This window comes from Heloderma suspectum, chromosome 8, assembly GCF_057233095.1.
Source record: "Heloderma suspectum isolate Gila_16-S chromosome 8, 16-S_ref, whole genome shotgun sequence".
Classification (NCBI taxonomy): domain Eukaryota; kingdom Metazoa; phylum Chordata; class Lepidosauria; order Squamata; family Helodermatidae; genus Heloderma; species Heloderma suspectum.
The window spans coordinates 47,027,549-47,041,059 of NC_139465.1; the positions used below are offsets into that span (position 1 = coordinate 47,027,549).

The window sequence follows — 13,511 nt, forward strand, 5'->3', positions numbered from 1 at the left end:
GAGAGCAAATACATATTTATCAGGGCAAGTGCCTTTGAATTTTCTTCCTCTTCTGCATATGCTTGTTTCGCTTATACATTTCCTTCTCTCATTAATTGGAGACGTATTGCATTTGTCAGCCCATTGATGAGTCAGGAGGACAGAGTATTGTGAGCATTTTTTCATTAATAGATTGTGTTCCAGTTATATTTACTATCACCAGTACATCCAACTCAGTTGTTTTGTTGCTATACTCCCAAGGGGTTGGGAGAAATCTCCTGTCTTGGGCAGGAACAGTTTTTGAAACACATCACATACCATTTTAAAATTTTATTATGTCTTTAAAGCACTTTTACCTGCTCCTTAGCTGAAAAGGCTCCCAGAGCAGCTTACAAAGATAATTAGTAAGGTAGTCTCTGCTCTCAGGTGTATAAACTAGGGCTGTGCACCGCTTTGGCATGAAGTCCGAGCAGTGCCAAGGTGAAGCAGAGGGGGCCCAAAGCAGGTTGCTTTGCTCCAAAGTGCTTTGCTGCACTTTGGCGCAATTCAGAAGCCCGCCACCACTGCCGCTGCCCAGCCCCTGGTTCCTGCCTGGGTCCTCTGGACATGCGCCGGCAGCCGTCTTCTTGTTCCAGAGGGGGGAGCCATTTTTTAAAGGGTGTCTCCTTGTATTTCCGGAAATACAGGGAGTCGCCACTTTTAAAATGGCTCCCCTCATCCTCGGAACAACAAAGCTGCTGGAATGTGTCCAGAGGGCCTCAGAGCTGGCGGTGGCAGCAGCTCCCCCAGTGGCAGCACCAGTGGCAGCCCCCCCCCCCCACGGAACAAGATGGCTGGCAGCCTAAGGGCCCAGGTAAGGAGCTGGGGACTGGGCAGCATGTTGGGGGGTCGAAGTGGGGTTTGGATGTCTGAATCCTGCTTCAGCTCCGTAGGCTGAAGTGGGTCGGGGGGCCCCAAATCAGCCTGAAGCAAATTGGGCCAACCTCAGAAGCCCCGAAGCAGCCTCCAAGTCGGACCGGGGGTCCATGCACAGCCCTAATATAAACTTAAGCAACTCAGGAAAATGTAGGCAACAGTTCTTAAAGTTAACATTCTTATACTAGCAGTTGGGATGGAAACAGTTCGGGTAGCTTGAGGGAACAGCTACTGCCAGGCGACAGTTGAAGGAGCCAAAGGCAGCTGGTTTGTCAGCAGAGCCGATAGAATTGCCCACCAACTCTCCCTGTGCTGCAGCCCAGTGGAATGCCCGGGTCCTAAACTTCTGCAGAGCAGAGCAAGGGATGAGAATTGCAAAGCCAAAGCAGATGTGCAGGCCTTCAATATACGCTTCTTCCCTTCATCTTTAGGAGGGAGATGTTTGGCCCAATTCCACAAGTGAAATCAGCGTGATCTTCAGGCCGCAAGAAGCTGGGATTTATCACCGAACTGTGTACTGCGATATCTCAGGTATAACATTCCCATCTCACACTGTCATTATGGAATATGGGTGTTTTCAGACTTTCTGTATTGATCTCACATTGTGGTGAGCCTGAGCACAAGAGGCCCCTTCACTCCCCTTACAAGCATTATGACAGATGCCTGCCAGCGTCATTGGGAGGTGCCTAGTGTGGTCTGAAGTGCACATTACCTGCTCTGCTTGACAAGAGGAAAGAAACCAGCCCGGAGCACGCTTTGCTGCCCTTTCATAGAATCACAGAGTTGGAAGGTACCTCAGAGATCATCTAGTCGAACCTCACTCAATCTGCAGCATCCCTGTCAGATGGCCATCCAGCCTCTGCTTAAGCAAAGGAGAACCCACCACTGCCTGAGGCAATCTGTTCTACTGCTTAACAGCTTTCACTGTTGGGAAGTTTCTCCTAATGTTTAGCCAAAATCTGCTTCCCTGCAATTCCCACCTGTTAGTTCTAGTCCCTGTGGAGCAACAGAGGTCAAATCTGCTCCATCTTCTGCACGAGAGCCTTCCAGATATTTGAAAACTGCCATCATGTCTCCCCTTAATGCTCTCTTCTCCAGGCTAAACATGCCCAGCTTTTTCAACCATTCCTCATAGGTCTTGGTTTCCAGACTCCTCACCATCCTGGTCACTCTTTTCTGGATGTGCTTCAGCTTGTCAGTCCTTCTTAAAATGGGGCACACAGTACTCCAAATGCGGCCTGACTAACACAGAATAGAGTGGAACTTTTACTTCCCATGATCTGGACAATGTGCTTCTGTTAGTCTACCTGAAGACTGCATTAGCTTTCCTAGCTGCTGCATCACACAGGTGGCTCATACTCAGCTTGTGATGCACTAAGACACCCAGGTCCTTTTCACATGTGCGGCTGCCAGGCCAGGTCTCACCCATTCTGTACATCAGGCCCTGGACTGATGCATGTGACATGAGGGTTCTTTGCCTGCTGCGTATCTAGTGGAGACACCGAGATGGCAATAGGAACACAAACCACACAGGTCCATCATGAATGAGAGGAAAGGTTCCACAGTTACAGACTTTTTTGACAAATGAAGTTGCAAACCAGGGGAAAAAGACAGCTGTTCACTGTCCCCAATGTTTCAGCAGCAGACTAAACATCAGGAAAAACGTCGCAGTGGTAAGAATCATAGAGCTGGAAGCATCCTCAAAGGTCATCTAGTCTAACCCTGTGCCAATGCAGGAGAGCCACTTCCACTTCCTTGGTAGGTGGTCATCCAGGCTCTGTTTTAAAATCTCTAACCATTTAGTTGAAAAGCTTTTTTCTTGTAATTTGAACCCATTGGTTCAGATCGTATTTGACATTGAAACAGACTGCCTTGGGACTGCCTTGGGCTCTCCTTTGCTGGGGATATTTAAGCAGAAGGTGGACAGCCATCTGCTGCAGATGTTGTAGTTGCATCCTGCATTGGGTAGGGGGCTGAACTATATGACCTCCAAGGTCTCTTCCAACTCTGTGATGCCATCTATGAGATAAAGATGTATTACATGATGGATACCTTTATGCTTCTTGGGAAGCTTTGGAGACACAAGAATGGGCAGACATTATTCTGCAAATTCTTCAGTAGGGTTCACTATGGATGGATGCAATGCTAGTGAAATGTACGGCTATCTATGCAGACAAATACATGTAATAAAACATGGATAACTTGGCTTTGTTTTTGTTTTGTTTTTTTGAACGAAAAGCAGCTTTGGGAGGGAGAAATTTTGAATGGAGGAGAGGTTGAGGTTGCATAACCCTTTCTCCACAAAGCATTTTTCTTCTCCAGAGTCCAGATTGCTTCCTTCAAGCTGGTTTTCTCATCATAGTGTTCCAAACATTAGTCTACTGGAATTCTGTGATGGAGCAAGAATTACACTACATTGACAGTGTGCGAGCTGTTCAGGAAAGAATGTGGCTGCTGATCCCCAGTCTGGGAAGCTCTATTTATTTATTTCCCCATCTTTCACCCATTATTGAACTCAAGAGGGCATACATGAGGCTCCAGGACAGGTTAGGTTCCTATCCAGGTACTAACTGGACCAACCTTCCTCAATCTGGTGCCCTCTAGTTGTGTTGGACTGCAACTCCCAAAAGGCCACAGGAATTATGGCAGCTGTAGTCCAACACATCTGGAAGGGATCAGGTTGGGGACAGTTGAACTAGACCCAGATCTGCTTAGCTGTGGCAGTAAAAACAACTGGAAGGGTGGAATCCTAATAAAAGAAGAGCTGAAGGAGGCCCTGGTTAAGGAGAGAAGAAACACTGAACATCACTGCTCTCCATCTTAATAAGAGTAATAATAATTATCATCTATGAAGTGCCTGAAAAAGCTAAGCACTGTGCAAAATGCATCAGGGGCCCACAGTCTAATTTAGACAATAAAGAAGTAGAAATGGGAGGAAGAAGGCCAAGCATAATTAGACATAGGCTAGCTTTAATAAACCCTTACAGTGTTTTTTTATTATTAAAAGAAGAAGATCCTGGGCCCAGTGCTCTTCAACATTTGTATTAATGACTTGGGGGAGGAGGTGCAGGGAATGCTGATCACATTTGCAGATGATACAAAATTGGGCGGGATAGCTAATACTTTGGAGGACAGAAACAAAATTCAAAGTGATCTTGATAGACTGGAGTGCTGGGCAGAAAACAACAGAATGACATTTAATAGGGATAAATGCCAAGTTCTGCACCGAGGAAAAAGAAACCAAATGCACAGTTACAAGATGGGGGATACGAGGTTCCACAACACTACAAGCGAGAAGGATCTTGGAATTGTTGTCGATCACAAGCTGAATATGAGCCAACAATGTGATGTGGCTGCAAAAAAGGCCAATGCTCTTTTGGGCTGCATTAATAGAAGCATAGCTTCCAAACCCTGGGAAGTACTAGTTCCCCTCTACTCAGCACTGGTTAGGCCTCATCTGGAGTACTGTGTCCAGTTTGGGGCACCACACTTGAAGAAGGATGCAGACGAACTGGAGAGGGTTCAGAGGAGGGCAACAAAGATGATCAGGGGACTGGAAACTAAGCCCTATGAGGAGAGACTGAAAGAACTGGACATGTTTAGCCTTGAGAAGAGAAGACTGAGGGGAGATACGATAGCACTCTTCAAGTACTTGAAAGGCTGTCCCAGAGAGGAAGGCCAGGATCTCTTCTCCATCATCCCGGAGTGCAGGACACGGAATAATGGGCTCAAGTTACAGGAAGCCAGATTCCGGCTGAACATCAGGAAAAACCTCCTGACTGTTAGAGCAATACGACAATGGAACCAATGAGCCAGGGAGGCGGTGGGCTCTCCCACACTGGAGGCCTTCAAGACGAGGCTGGACAGCCATCTGTCAGGGATGCTCTGCCTTGGATTCCTGCATTGAGCAGGGGGTTGGACTCGATGGCCTTGTAGGCCCCTTCCAACCCTACCATTCTATGATTCTATAAGATAATCAGTTGAATGAATCAATATTGGCTAGTAAGGTGTTCCATAGATAAAGAGCAAAAAGAGAAAAAACCCGAAGACACAAAATAGGGGAAGACAAATAGGATTTAACAAGTGATAAAGAACCTGAAGAACTCAAGACCAGAGAGGAGAATATAGAGAAATCAGAGTAGAGAGATCAGCAGGAGTTAGAGGATGAATCTGGCTGTTATATGGATTGTTTTTTATTTCTGCCTCACAGTGGTCTCCTTATTGAACCAGAGAATCTGGCAGCAGGGCTCATAATCCAGTCCCCACACTACACCCCCGTAAAAATTTTGTGGTCCAGAGATTTTCTGTGCTGCTATGGGGTCTTGAGTACTCCTTCCACCATTTTCCAAGTTGACGCTGAAAAGTTCTCTCATTTTCTTCACAAATCAATGTACAAACGTGATTTTGGCTTTAGGCTATAGGTTTTTTGGGTCAAGGAGGTCAACAATGGCATTAATTTGGTGGAAAGGCTGTCCTTCCACCATTTGGGCCAAAACGTTTGGGTGGCGTTTTTAAAAGTGGCCCCTTAAAAAAAAGGGATTACCAGGGCCCTGGGGCAGCTCCCCTCCATCCACCCAGATAATGGCCAGAGGTGGGCACTGCTGCTCGTCAGTGAGAATAACCAAGTGATCTGGCTGTCCTCTTATGTGATGGAGTAGAGATTCCATTCCTATACCTTGTTCTGCCTCGCTCTGGACTGCTGCCTTGTGGAACTTGACCACCTGCCTGAGCTTGATCTTAATTTTTGTGAACTGCCCAGACAGCTTTGGCGATGGGGCGGTATAGAAATACAATAAATGAAATTGAATAATCTCTGCACTGGACCTTGACTTTGACTTGACTGGATTGCATATTCACCTGTGTCCCTTCCAGCTGACAACTTGCAGGCCTGACAACACAGAGCTGTGACAGTTACATGATGTGGGATTCTTAGGAGGAAAGTTTTGAAAGAACTCCACTGCCTAAGCAGATCAGGGCCAGCTATTTCAGCTGCCAGGCACAAATGCAATGTGTTAGTACAAATCTGTAGTAATAATTAGTATGTGTGGTTGTTGCCAAGCAAACCCCATGCTGTTTTAAGTTTAAAAAGAGGGAAAAAAATTAATGGTGTATCTGTCTTTTGGGCTTAAGCTTCACAGTGTTCAACAAATGGATGTGCCATACAGACTACAAATTAAAGCATCCACTTACACAGTGGGAGTTTTGGTTTCTATGAAGTATATTGTCTTGCTCTCATCTAAAACCCAGAAGGGGTGATACTTCCCTGGAGAGCCCACCAGATTTTATTCCACTCCCAATAGAGAAGGATTCAGTTCTTCTTGTAAGAGGTTTTCTGTTTTAGCAGAAGCTCTCCCTCCAGATAAGTTGGGCTGAAACAAATATAATACTGTCATGCATACACAAACAGCTGAAGTGTCAGTTTGTTGACACACTGAAACTGCGCTGACTTCCATGGGCTAGGTGTACAAATCAGACTTTTAGCCCTGTAACTCTCTTATCAACACACCTTATTATGCAGAACCAGAATTTCCACTAATCAGGACCTCACTGTGCACTGACCTCATTACATATGCACTAAAGGCCCAAAGATACAAGTGTGCTTTTGGAATCACTTCTTTCTTGGAACATGTAAATGAAATGCCATCCATACAGCTTGTGTCTTCTTTTGCTTTTATTTGTTTCAACGGCTCAGCCTTGACCTTCGAAATTGGTAGGACAATATGTATGAGCAGAAAAGCAAGCAGAAGCCAACTCTACAGAGTAAGCCCAAAAGTTAATGAAACAAAGGACTTTAGGGTTGTTGTTGTTTTTGAGACTTGGAGAATACCTTATTTAGCCATTCTGTAGCAGGACTCGACAGTGGAGGAGGAGGATTTAATACCACCAGAAATGGGACTTTATTCTTTTGAGGGTTCATCTCCTCCAGCTACTAGGTAATGCTCCAATTGACTCTTATTACCTAGATCAACATCTAAAACTATCTCCTGCTTTGTTGATATAAAGACTGCAAAATTTCTCTCTGTGATCTACCAGCAAAAGGAGCTCATGTGCCTTGACCAGGATGGAAAACACTTCTGAGAATAGGTGTTTTATATTTTATATTCCCTGAAATGGAGGATGCAACATCCCGCCCCCTGTGTAACCGGGGGGGGGGGGGGAGCATGAGCTTTCTGTAACTATCACATGACCTCCTGACATATAGACTCCTCCTCCCACCCAACACCTTGGGATTAGTCTGAATTTGCAGACAATGTGACTTCACTATCTAATCACTCCTCTCCCCGCCCCTGCTCCCTATCCCCACCCCTGGCTTTTGTAATACCTTGCTTGAAGAATAGACCTGGGGAACTTGAAAGCTTCCACACAAAAAATGGGTGATCTTTTGGTTGGCCTAATCAAGGTATTACAGCAACATGGATTTTCTTATGGTTGGAATGGCTACCTTTGCTTTTATATAAGACTGCAGTGAATCTTCGTTCCATTTTTCAGGGCTAAAGTAGTACTTGCGGGGGGGGGGGGGCATCTTCCTCGAAACACTATTCACAGGGTTGCCACTGTTTTCCTGGTTTGCCACTGATTCAATGCCATTTTAAAATTTTATTGGATCATCATCTTCCTGCGAATAGTCATTCCAGCCAATTGAGGATCATATAATGAACTAGCACTCTCCTCTTTCACCCTCAACAAGAGGCTCTTGAGATCTTCTTCGCTTTCTGCCATTAGGGTGGTATCGTCTGCATATCGGAAGTTGTTGATAATTCTCCCAGCGATCTTAATTCCGACCTCTGATTCATCCAACCCGGCATTTCTCATGATGTACTCTGCATATAAGTTAAATAAGCAGGGTGTCAATATGCAGCCTTGTCGTACTCCTTTCCCAATTTTGAACCAATCGGTTGTTCCATGTCTGGTTCTGACTGTTGCTTCTTGACCCTCGTACAGGTTTCTCAGGAGACAGGTAAGGTGGTCTGGTACTCCCATCACTTTAAGAATTTGCCACAGTTTGTTGTGATCCACACAATCAAAGGCTTTAGCGTAGTCAATGAAGCAGAAATAGACGTTTTTCTGGAATTCTCTTGCTTTCTCCATGATGCAGCGAATGTTGGCGATTTGATCTCTAGTTCCTCTGCCTCTTCTAAACCCAGCTTGTACTTCCGGTAGTTCTCGGTTCACATGCTGCTGAAGCCTAGCTTGTAGGATTTTGAGCATCACCTTGCTGGCATGTGAAATGAGTGCAATTGTGCGGTAGTTTGAACACTCTTTGGCGTTGCCCTTCTTTGGAATTGGAATGTAAACTGACCTTTTCCAGTCTTGTGGCCACTGTTGAGTGTTCCAGATTTGTTGGCATATTGAATGCAGCACTTTAACAGCATCATCTTTTAGGATTTTAAATAGCTCGGCTGGAATACTGTCATCTCCGCTAGCTTTGTTGTTACTAATGCTTCCTAAGGCCCACTTGACTTCACTCTCGAGGATGTCCGGCTCAAGTTCAGTGACCGCACTATCATGGCTATCAGGGACATTCAGATCTTTCCTGTATAGTTCTTCTGTGTCTTCTTGCCACCTCTTCTTAATCTCATCTGCTTCTGTTAGGTCCCTGCCTTCTTTGTCCTTTATCATGCCCGTCTTTGCACAAAACGTTCCCTTGAGATCTCCAATTTTCTTGAAGAGATCTCTAGTCTTTCCCATTCTGTTGTTTTCCTCGATTTCTTTGCATTGTTCATTTAAGAAGGCCTGCAATGAATATGAACTTGAGCACGCTCCGGGAGAGAGCGCAGGACAGGAAGGCCTGGCATGCTATGGTCCATGGGGTCACGAAGAGTCGGACACGACTGAACGACTGAACAACAACAACAAAGTACCCCCAAATTCTGCTGATCTGGGAAGATGTGGCCTGTACCTGGACAGGAACTAGGGTTTTTTGGTCTTGGAGAAGGGCAGAAAAGCAGGTCCCATAGAATATTGAGGCCTTGCACAACCCAAGAGGAGCTGCAGACTTCTTGCATAAACTTTCTGTGTTAACACTTGCAAATTTCAGATCTTGCCTCAGGACAACAATCACAGAATCCCCCACCATGAAAATATTTTATGCTGATTTCTAACCTTCTCGTTTAAGCCAAATAGAAAGAAAAATAAAGAATTCAGTGTCTTTTAAAGTTGCAAGACCCTGAAAACCTAGTATTGTGTAAGTAAAGCATGCCTATACAACTCTTTTGTCACCTTTGTTTAAAACCATCACCAAACTCCCCCTGGCTATCTTGCTCACCCTGATCAGTAAAAGCCAGAAATATGCATCCCTCAACTCCCATATTTTCCTTACATCAGGAAAGAAAGAGAATCATGTTGTCTTCTTTCTTCCCTTAATATCTGACACCTAAAAATCCATTTTCCATCATTCATGAACAATCTTAGAAGAAATCCTTGTTTTGTTTTATTCTAATTACTAAATCCTGAAAGGAGAAGGATAAAAACAGCAACCCACATTCATAAAACACGCAGAGAGGGAGAGAAGGAAAGAGGACTCCTTCCATCCTTTCTGCTCAGAAGAGCAACCCCCCCTTCCTCCCCCCTTTCTCCCCTTCTTCCCCAGAGAAGGAACTCAACAGAGCTTCCCATCATTTCACAAGCCAGCAGATAAGGAAAGGTAAATCTTTGCATCCTCTTCTATTCCCCTTCTCTCTTTTCCTCCCTTTTCCTAATATTCCACCCAATACCAAACTCCAGAACTCCTAGACTTTAGCTCTTTCTCCATCCACTTTCTCCCCAAAACCCTGCCTTTGCTCTAACCCCTCCTCCAAACTCTCTCACAACTCCCCAAAAGAGTTGGTTTCTCCCCCATTCAAATCATCCCAAGCTGAAAGTTCCTTCTCCCCACCCTGCCCCACCATTTTCTCCCCCTTTCTCTATGACCAGCTACACACACACACTGTCAGGAGTGCCCTAGCAGCCTCTTTCAGTAAACTCCAATAGCCAACTCAAGACACAGACAAAAGGATTCTTTTCAAGGCTTTAATCCTTTTACAACTTAATGACTCTTTCAGATGCTAATCACCAGCGCCTAAGCAAGGAACAGCAGAGTAGCCTATGCTCCGAGTAGGCAGTTGATCCCCGTTTGAAGGAGAGTCACTTGAAGACCCTGAACTTATGGGCTAGGGAGAGATCCTCCCTCTTTCCCTTGGGTCCATGGGAGGTGGCCGTTGCTTGCGCACCAAACGGGCGCTATGCCTCCTTTCCGTGCCCTCCATCACTCGTTGCTCCCTGCATCTGTGTCGAGCGTCTAGCAAGCCCCCCTCCCGCAATTTCTCACTGCCAGGGTCACTATCTATCTCAGGAATGCCGGCAGGAGGAATCTTTTCCAGCTGCTGTGCCTGTGAGGGATGAGCCGAGCAATCCCACCGATTGCTGATCCTCCTCAGAATCAGAACTGCTCTGGGGTTCTATCGGCTCAGTTTCCACACACACACACACACACACACACACACTTTTCTATGTATCCTAGTGTGCTTCACTATTGACTTTAAATGCTTATTTTTAACCTTCTGAGTGTTAATATATGACTGTGATTCCCCAAATGTATGTATAGTTCTAATTCCCCTGATGTGTGCTTTTAATTCATTTTAAATTCCTCTTTAATAAATCAAAGAATTGCTTTCAAAGACGTTGTGGGCTCTGACTCTGTCAACTTTGGGGGGTATCGGGTTTTCCTGAGTGCCCAGAGTTCAGCACCAAAAGATCCCTCAGGCATGTGTTTAGTTTACATGTATGCAATATGCACATTCATGGAAATTAAAGTATACTTCATAACAGATCATGTTGAGGTCACAACATTGCATTGTCTATCAGGTTTGACTGTATGATGGCATCACTGAGCCAACTGAGAGTGAAGTCAATGTTCCCTGGATTAGCTACAGTCAGTGAGCACAGAATGTCTCATCTACTGCTCCTAGTTATGAATTTACATAATAAAAAATAAGGTAGTAATTTCTTGTGGTGAGAAGACCACTGCCAAGTGTTATTAGAGCTGATAGTCTCAAATCTGCTAACGAATTTCAGTGCAGAGGTTTCATCTTGGAGCACTCCCTTTGAGCTTCCCCTCTGGTCTTCGTTATTGCTTTTAATGCCCCATCTGGGTCCTGTGGTTCTTTTACACCGAGCAGCCGTGAGCACTTAGCTGCTCAGGATCAGGAAGCACTGTTATGACAGGGCTGAATAGCAGCAGCAGTCCTACCAAGGGCACAGCCTGCCAAGCGATGAGGCCACCACCTGCCAACTGTACCCTCCTGCTGTTTACATGGGCCATGAATCAGATGTTAAATCTGGCAATGTTCAAAAACTGGGAGAGGAGCATTTCAGCATCATCCAGTGGGGCACAAAAGGAGGTGCCAGCATTAAATTACTGAATGAGGATGCATTACGATGGCATCTAGAATTTGCATGTCTATGTTTCCTCAAGTTAATAAAATGTATACAAGACAGTCTCATTCTCCACTGAAATCCTCCTCCTGCCCTCAGTCAAAAGATACCTAAAAAGATAAAGGTTTGATGTTTCCGGAAGAGCGAGTCTCCAGGGGCACCTCCCCATGCGCCTTTCTCACAGGAGGCCACCCTTAGTAGGTCTTCTCAGCAAAGGGATCACAAAGACCACAGGAGCAGGCTGCATCTAGCCTCAGGGCCCAGGGCGTTGACACCTGATAGGATCACACTGCAATATGTTTGGAAGGCACGTGAGAGCCCATGCAGCTTCTGTTGTTACTGCAGCTGAAAGTGTTTTTAATAAACACTTCTAAGCTGTGATTTTTATCGTGTATTTTAAGCTAGGATTTTAATATTATTACATGTAAACTACTTACGAATTCTGTTATATTAAGCAGTATGTATTATTAATAATAAATAAATGAATTACATTTGCCTACCTAAGGTGCTCACTGCTGGACTTTTGCCCTATCTGCATCATTTATCTGCGTTTGCTGCATTGGTTGGAATATTCCAACCTTACATTTTCATCCACATTCCGAAATGGATAGAATTTCTCAGATTACTGTAACGTGTGCAAAACGGTCCTGGAGATCAGGCAAGACCCAGGCTGTTCTTTCTCCTGTGTCTATCAGGCCAGATATACTTTCCACGTGTTGCCCTTGCAAGCGACATCTTTGCAACTGGTATCCTAACGGTGGATCTTCATCTCCACAGGCCGAGAGACCAGGCTTCCTCTGCGCATCAAAGGAGAAGCCATGGCACCCAAGCTCTCTTTTAACTTTGACCAACTGGATGTTGGGAAAATTTTTGTTGGATCATCCCATAGTTATGAGGTAAGTCCTGTTATTATGAATCACAACTGTGTCCTGCCTTCCTTAAGAGAGTTAATGGGGGTTATTTATTTATTTATTCAATTTATGAGTCACCCTATAGCTGAAGCTCTCAGGGCAATGTACACAAGAAAAGCAAAAACAATAAAGCCAATTACAAAAACCAGTAATAAAACACATTGAAATTCAGCATTTAAAAGAGATAAATAAATGAGTAGCTAAAAACAGAGAAGATTATTTTAAAATGCAGCATTACAAATGTTAAAAATAAAGCAAGCAACAGTTAAAAATAGTTCTAAAAGCCCTGGGAGAATAAAACGTTCTTTGCCTGGCCCCAAAAGTCAACAAAGGAGGACCTCTCTGGGGAAGGGCATGCCACAATTTGTGGGCCATCACAGAAAAGGCCCACTCATGAATAGCCACCTACCAAATCTCCATTTTATCCTCAATTCTGCGTGGTAGTTTAATCTTGGAGAAAGTGACTACCTAAGTCCATCCAGGTGCCTTCATAGCTGAGCAACGCTATTTGCGTTGCCCTTATTTTCGCCGTAGTCTACGTAAATCTTTACATAGACTAGACGTGCCAAACTAAGGAACGCAAATGGCGGCACCCCATGGGCGCCGCCATTTGCGTATGCACTTTTCTTTTCTTTTTCAAAGTCACCCATGATAGGCTACGTGACGATTTATGTAGCCTATCACGGCTGACTTTGGAAATCTAGCCGTGATAGGCTATGTAAATCATTACATAGCCTATCACGGGTGTTTTTTTTTTTTTTTTACTTTTTTATTTTGCAATGGCAGCGGCGGCAGCCGGTCAGAAGACCAGCCGCCCCCGCGGAAACGCCGCCGAAACGCCGCCGGGACCTGCCGCCGAGAGGGACATTCGCACGAGGTAAGTCCCATCCCAGGGGGGGCAGGGGGCCAGTGGAGAATTTCACCACCAATTTCGGGGGGCCGAATGCGTTGGCATTCGGCCTCCCGAAGATTCGTGGAGAAATTCTCCGCCATCCCTAGAGAAGTCGGGGTTGATTTCCTTTAGGATGGATTGATTTGACCTCCTTGCAGTCCAGGGGACTCGTAAGAGTCTTCTCCAGCACCACAGTTTGAAAGCATCGATTCTTCGGCGCTCAGCCTTCCTTATACTCCAGCTCTCACAGCCATACATTACTACTGGGGAAATCATAGCTTTGATTATGCGGACCTTTGTCAGCAAGGTGATGTCTCTGCTTCTTACTATGCTGTCTAGCTGTGCCATAGCTTTCCTCCCAAGGAGCAAGCGTCTTTTAATTTCATGGCTACAGTCACCGT

General features: G+C 45.2%; 1 protein-coding gene across 1 annotated transcript in view; it reads left to right on the top strand.

The window, feature by feature from the left end:
- Nucleotides 1–13,511, top strand: part of HYDIN (HYDIN axonemal central pair apparatus protein) — a 337,764-nt gene that overhangs the window by 83,134 nt on the left and 241,119 nt on the right. Inside the window, exons 10-11 of the mRNA XM_084812324.1 lie at nucleotides 1,326–1,425; nucleotides 12,085–12,203. Coding sequence (XP_084668450.1) covers nucleotides 1,326–1,425; nucleotides 12,085–12,203 — 219 coding nt within the window. The remainder of the gene's footprint in view (nucleotides 1–1,325; nucleotides 1,426–12,084; nucleotides 12,204–13,511) is intronic.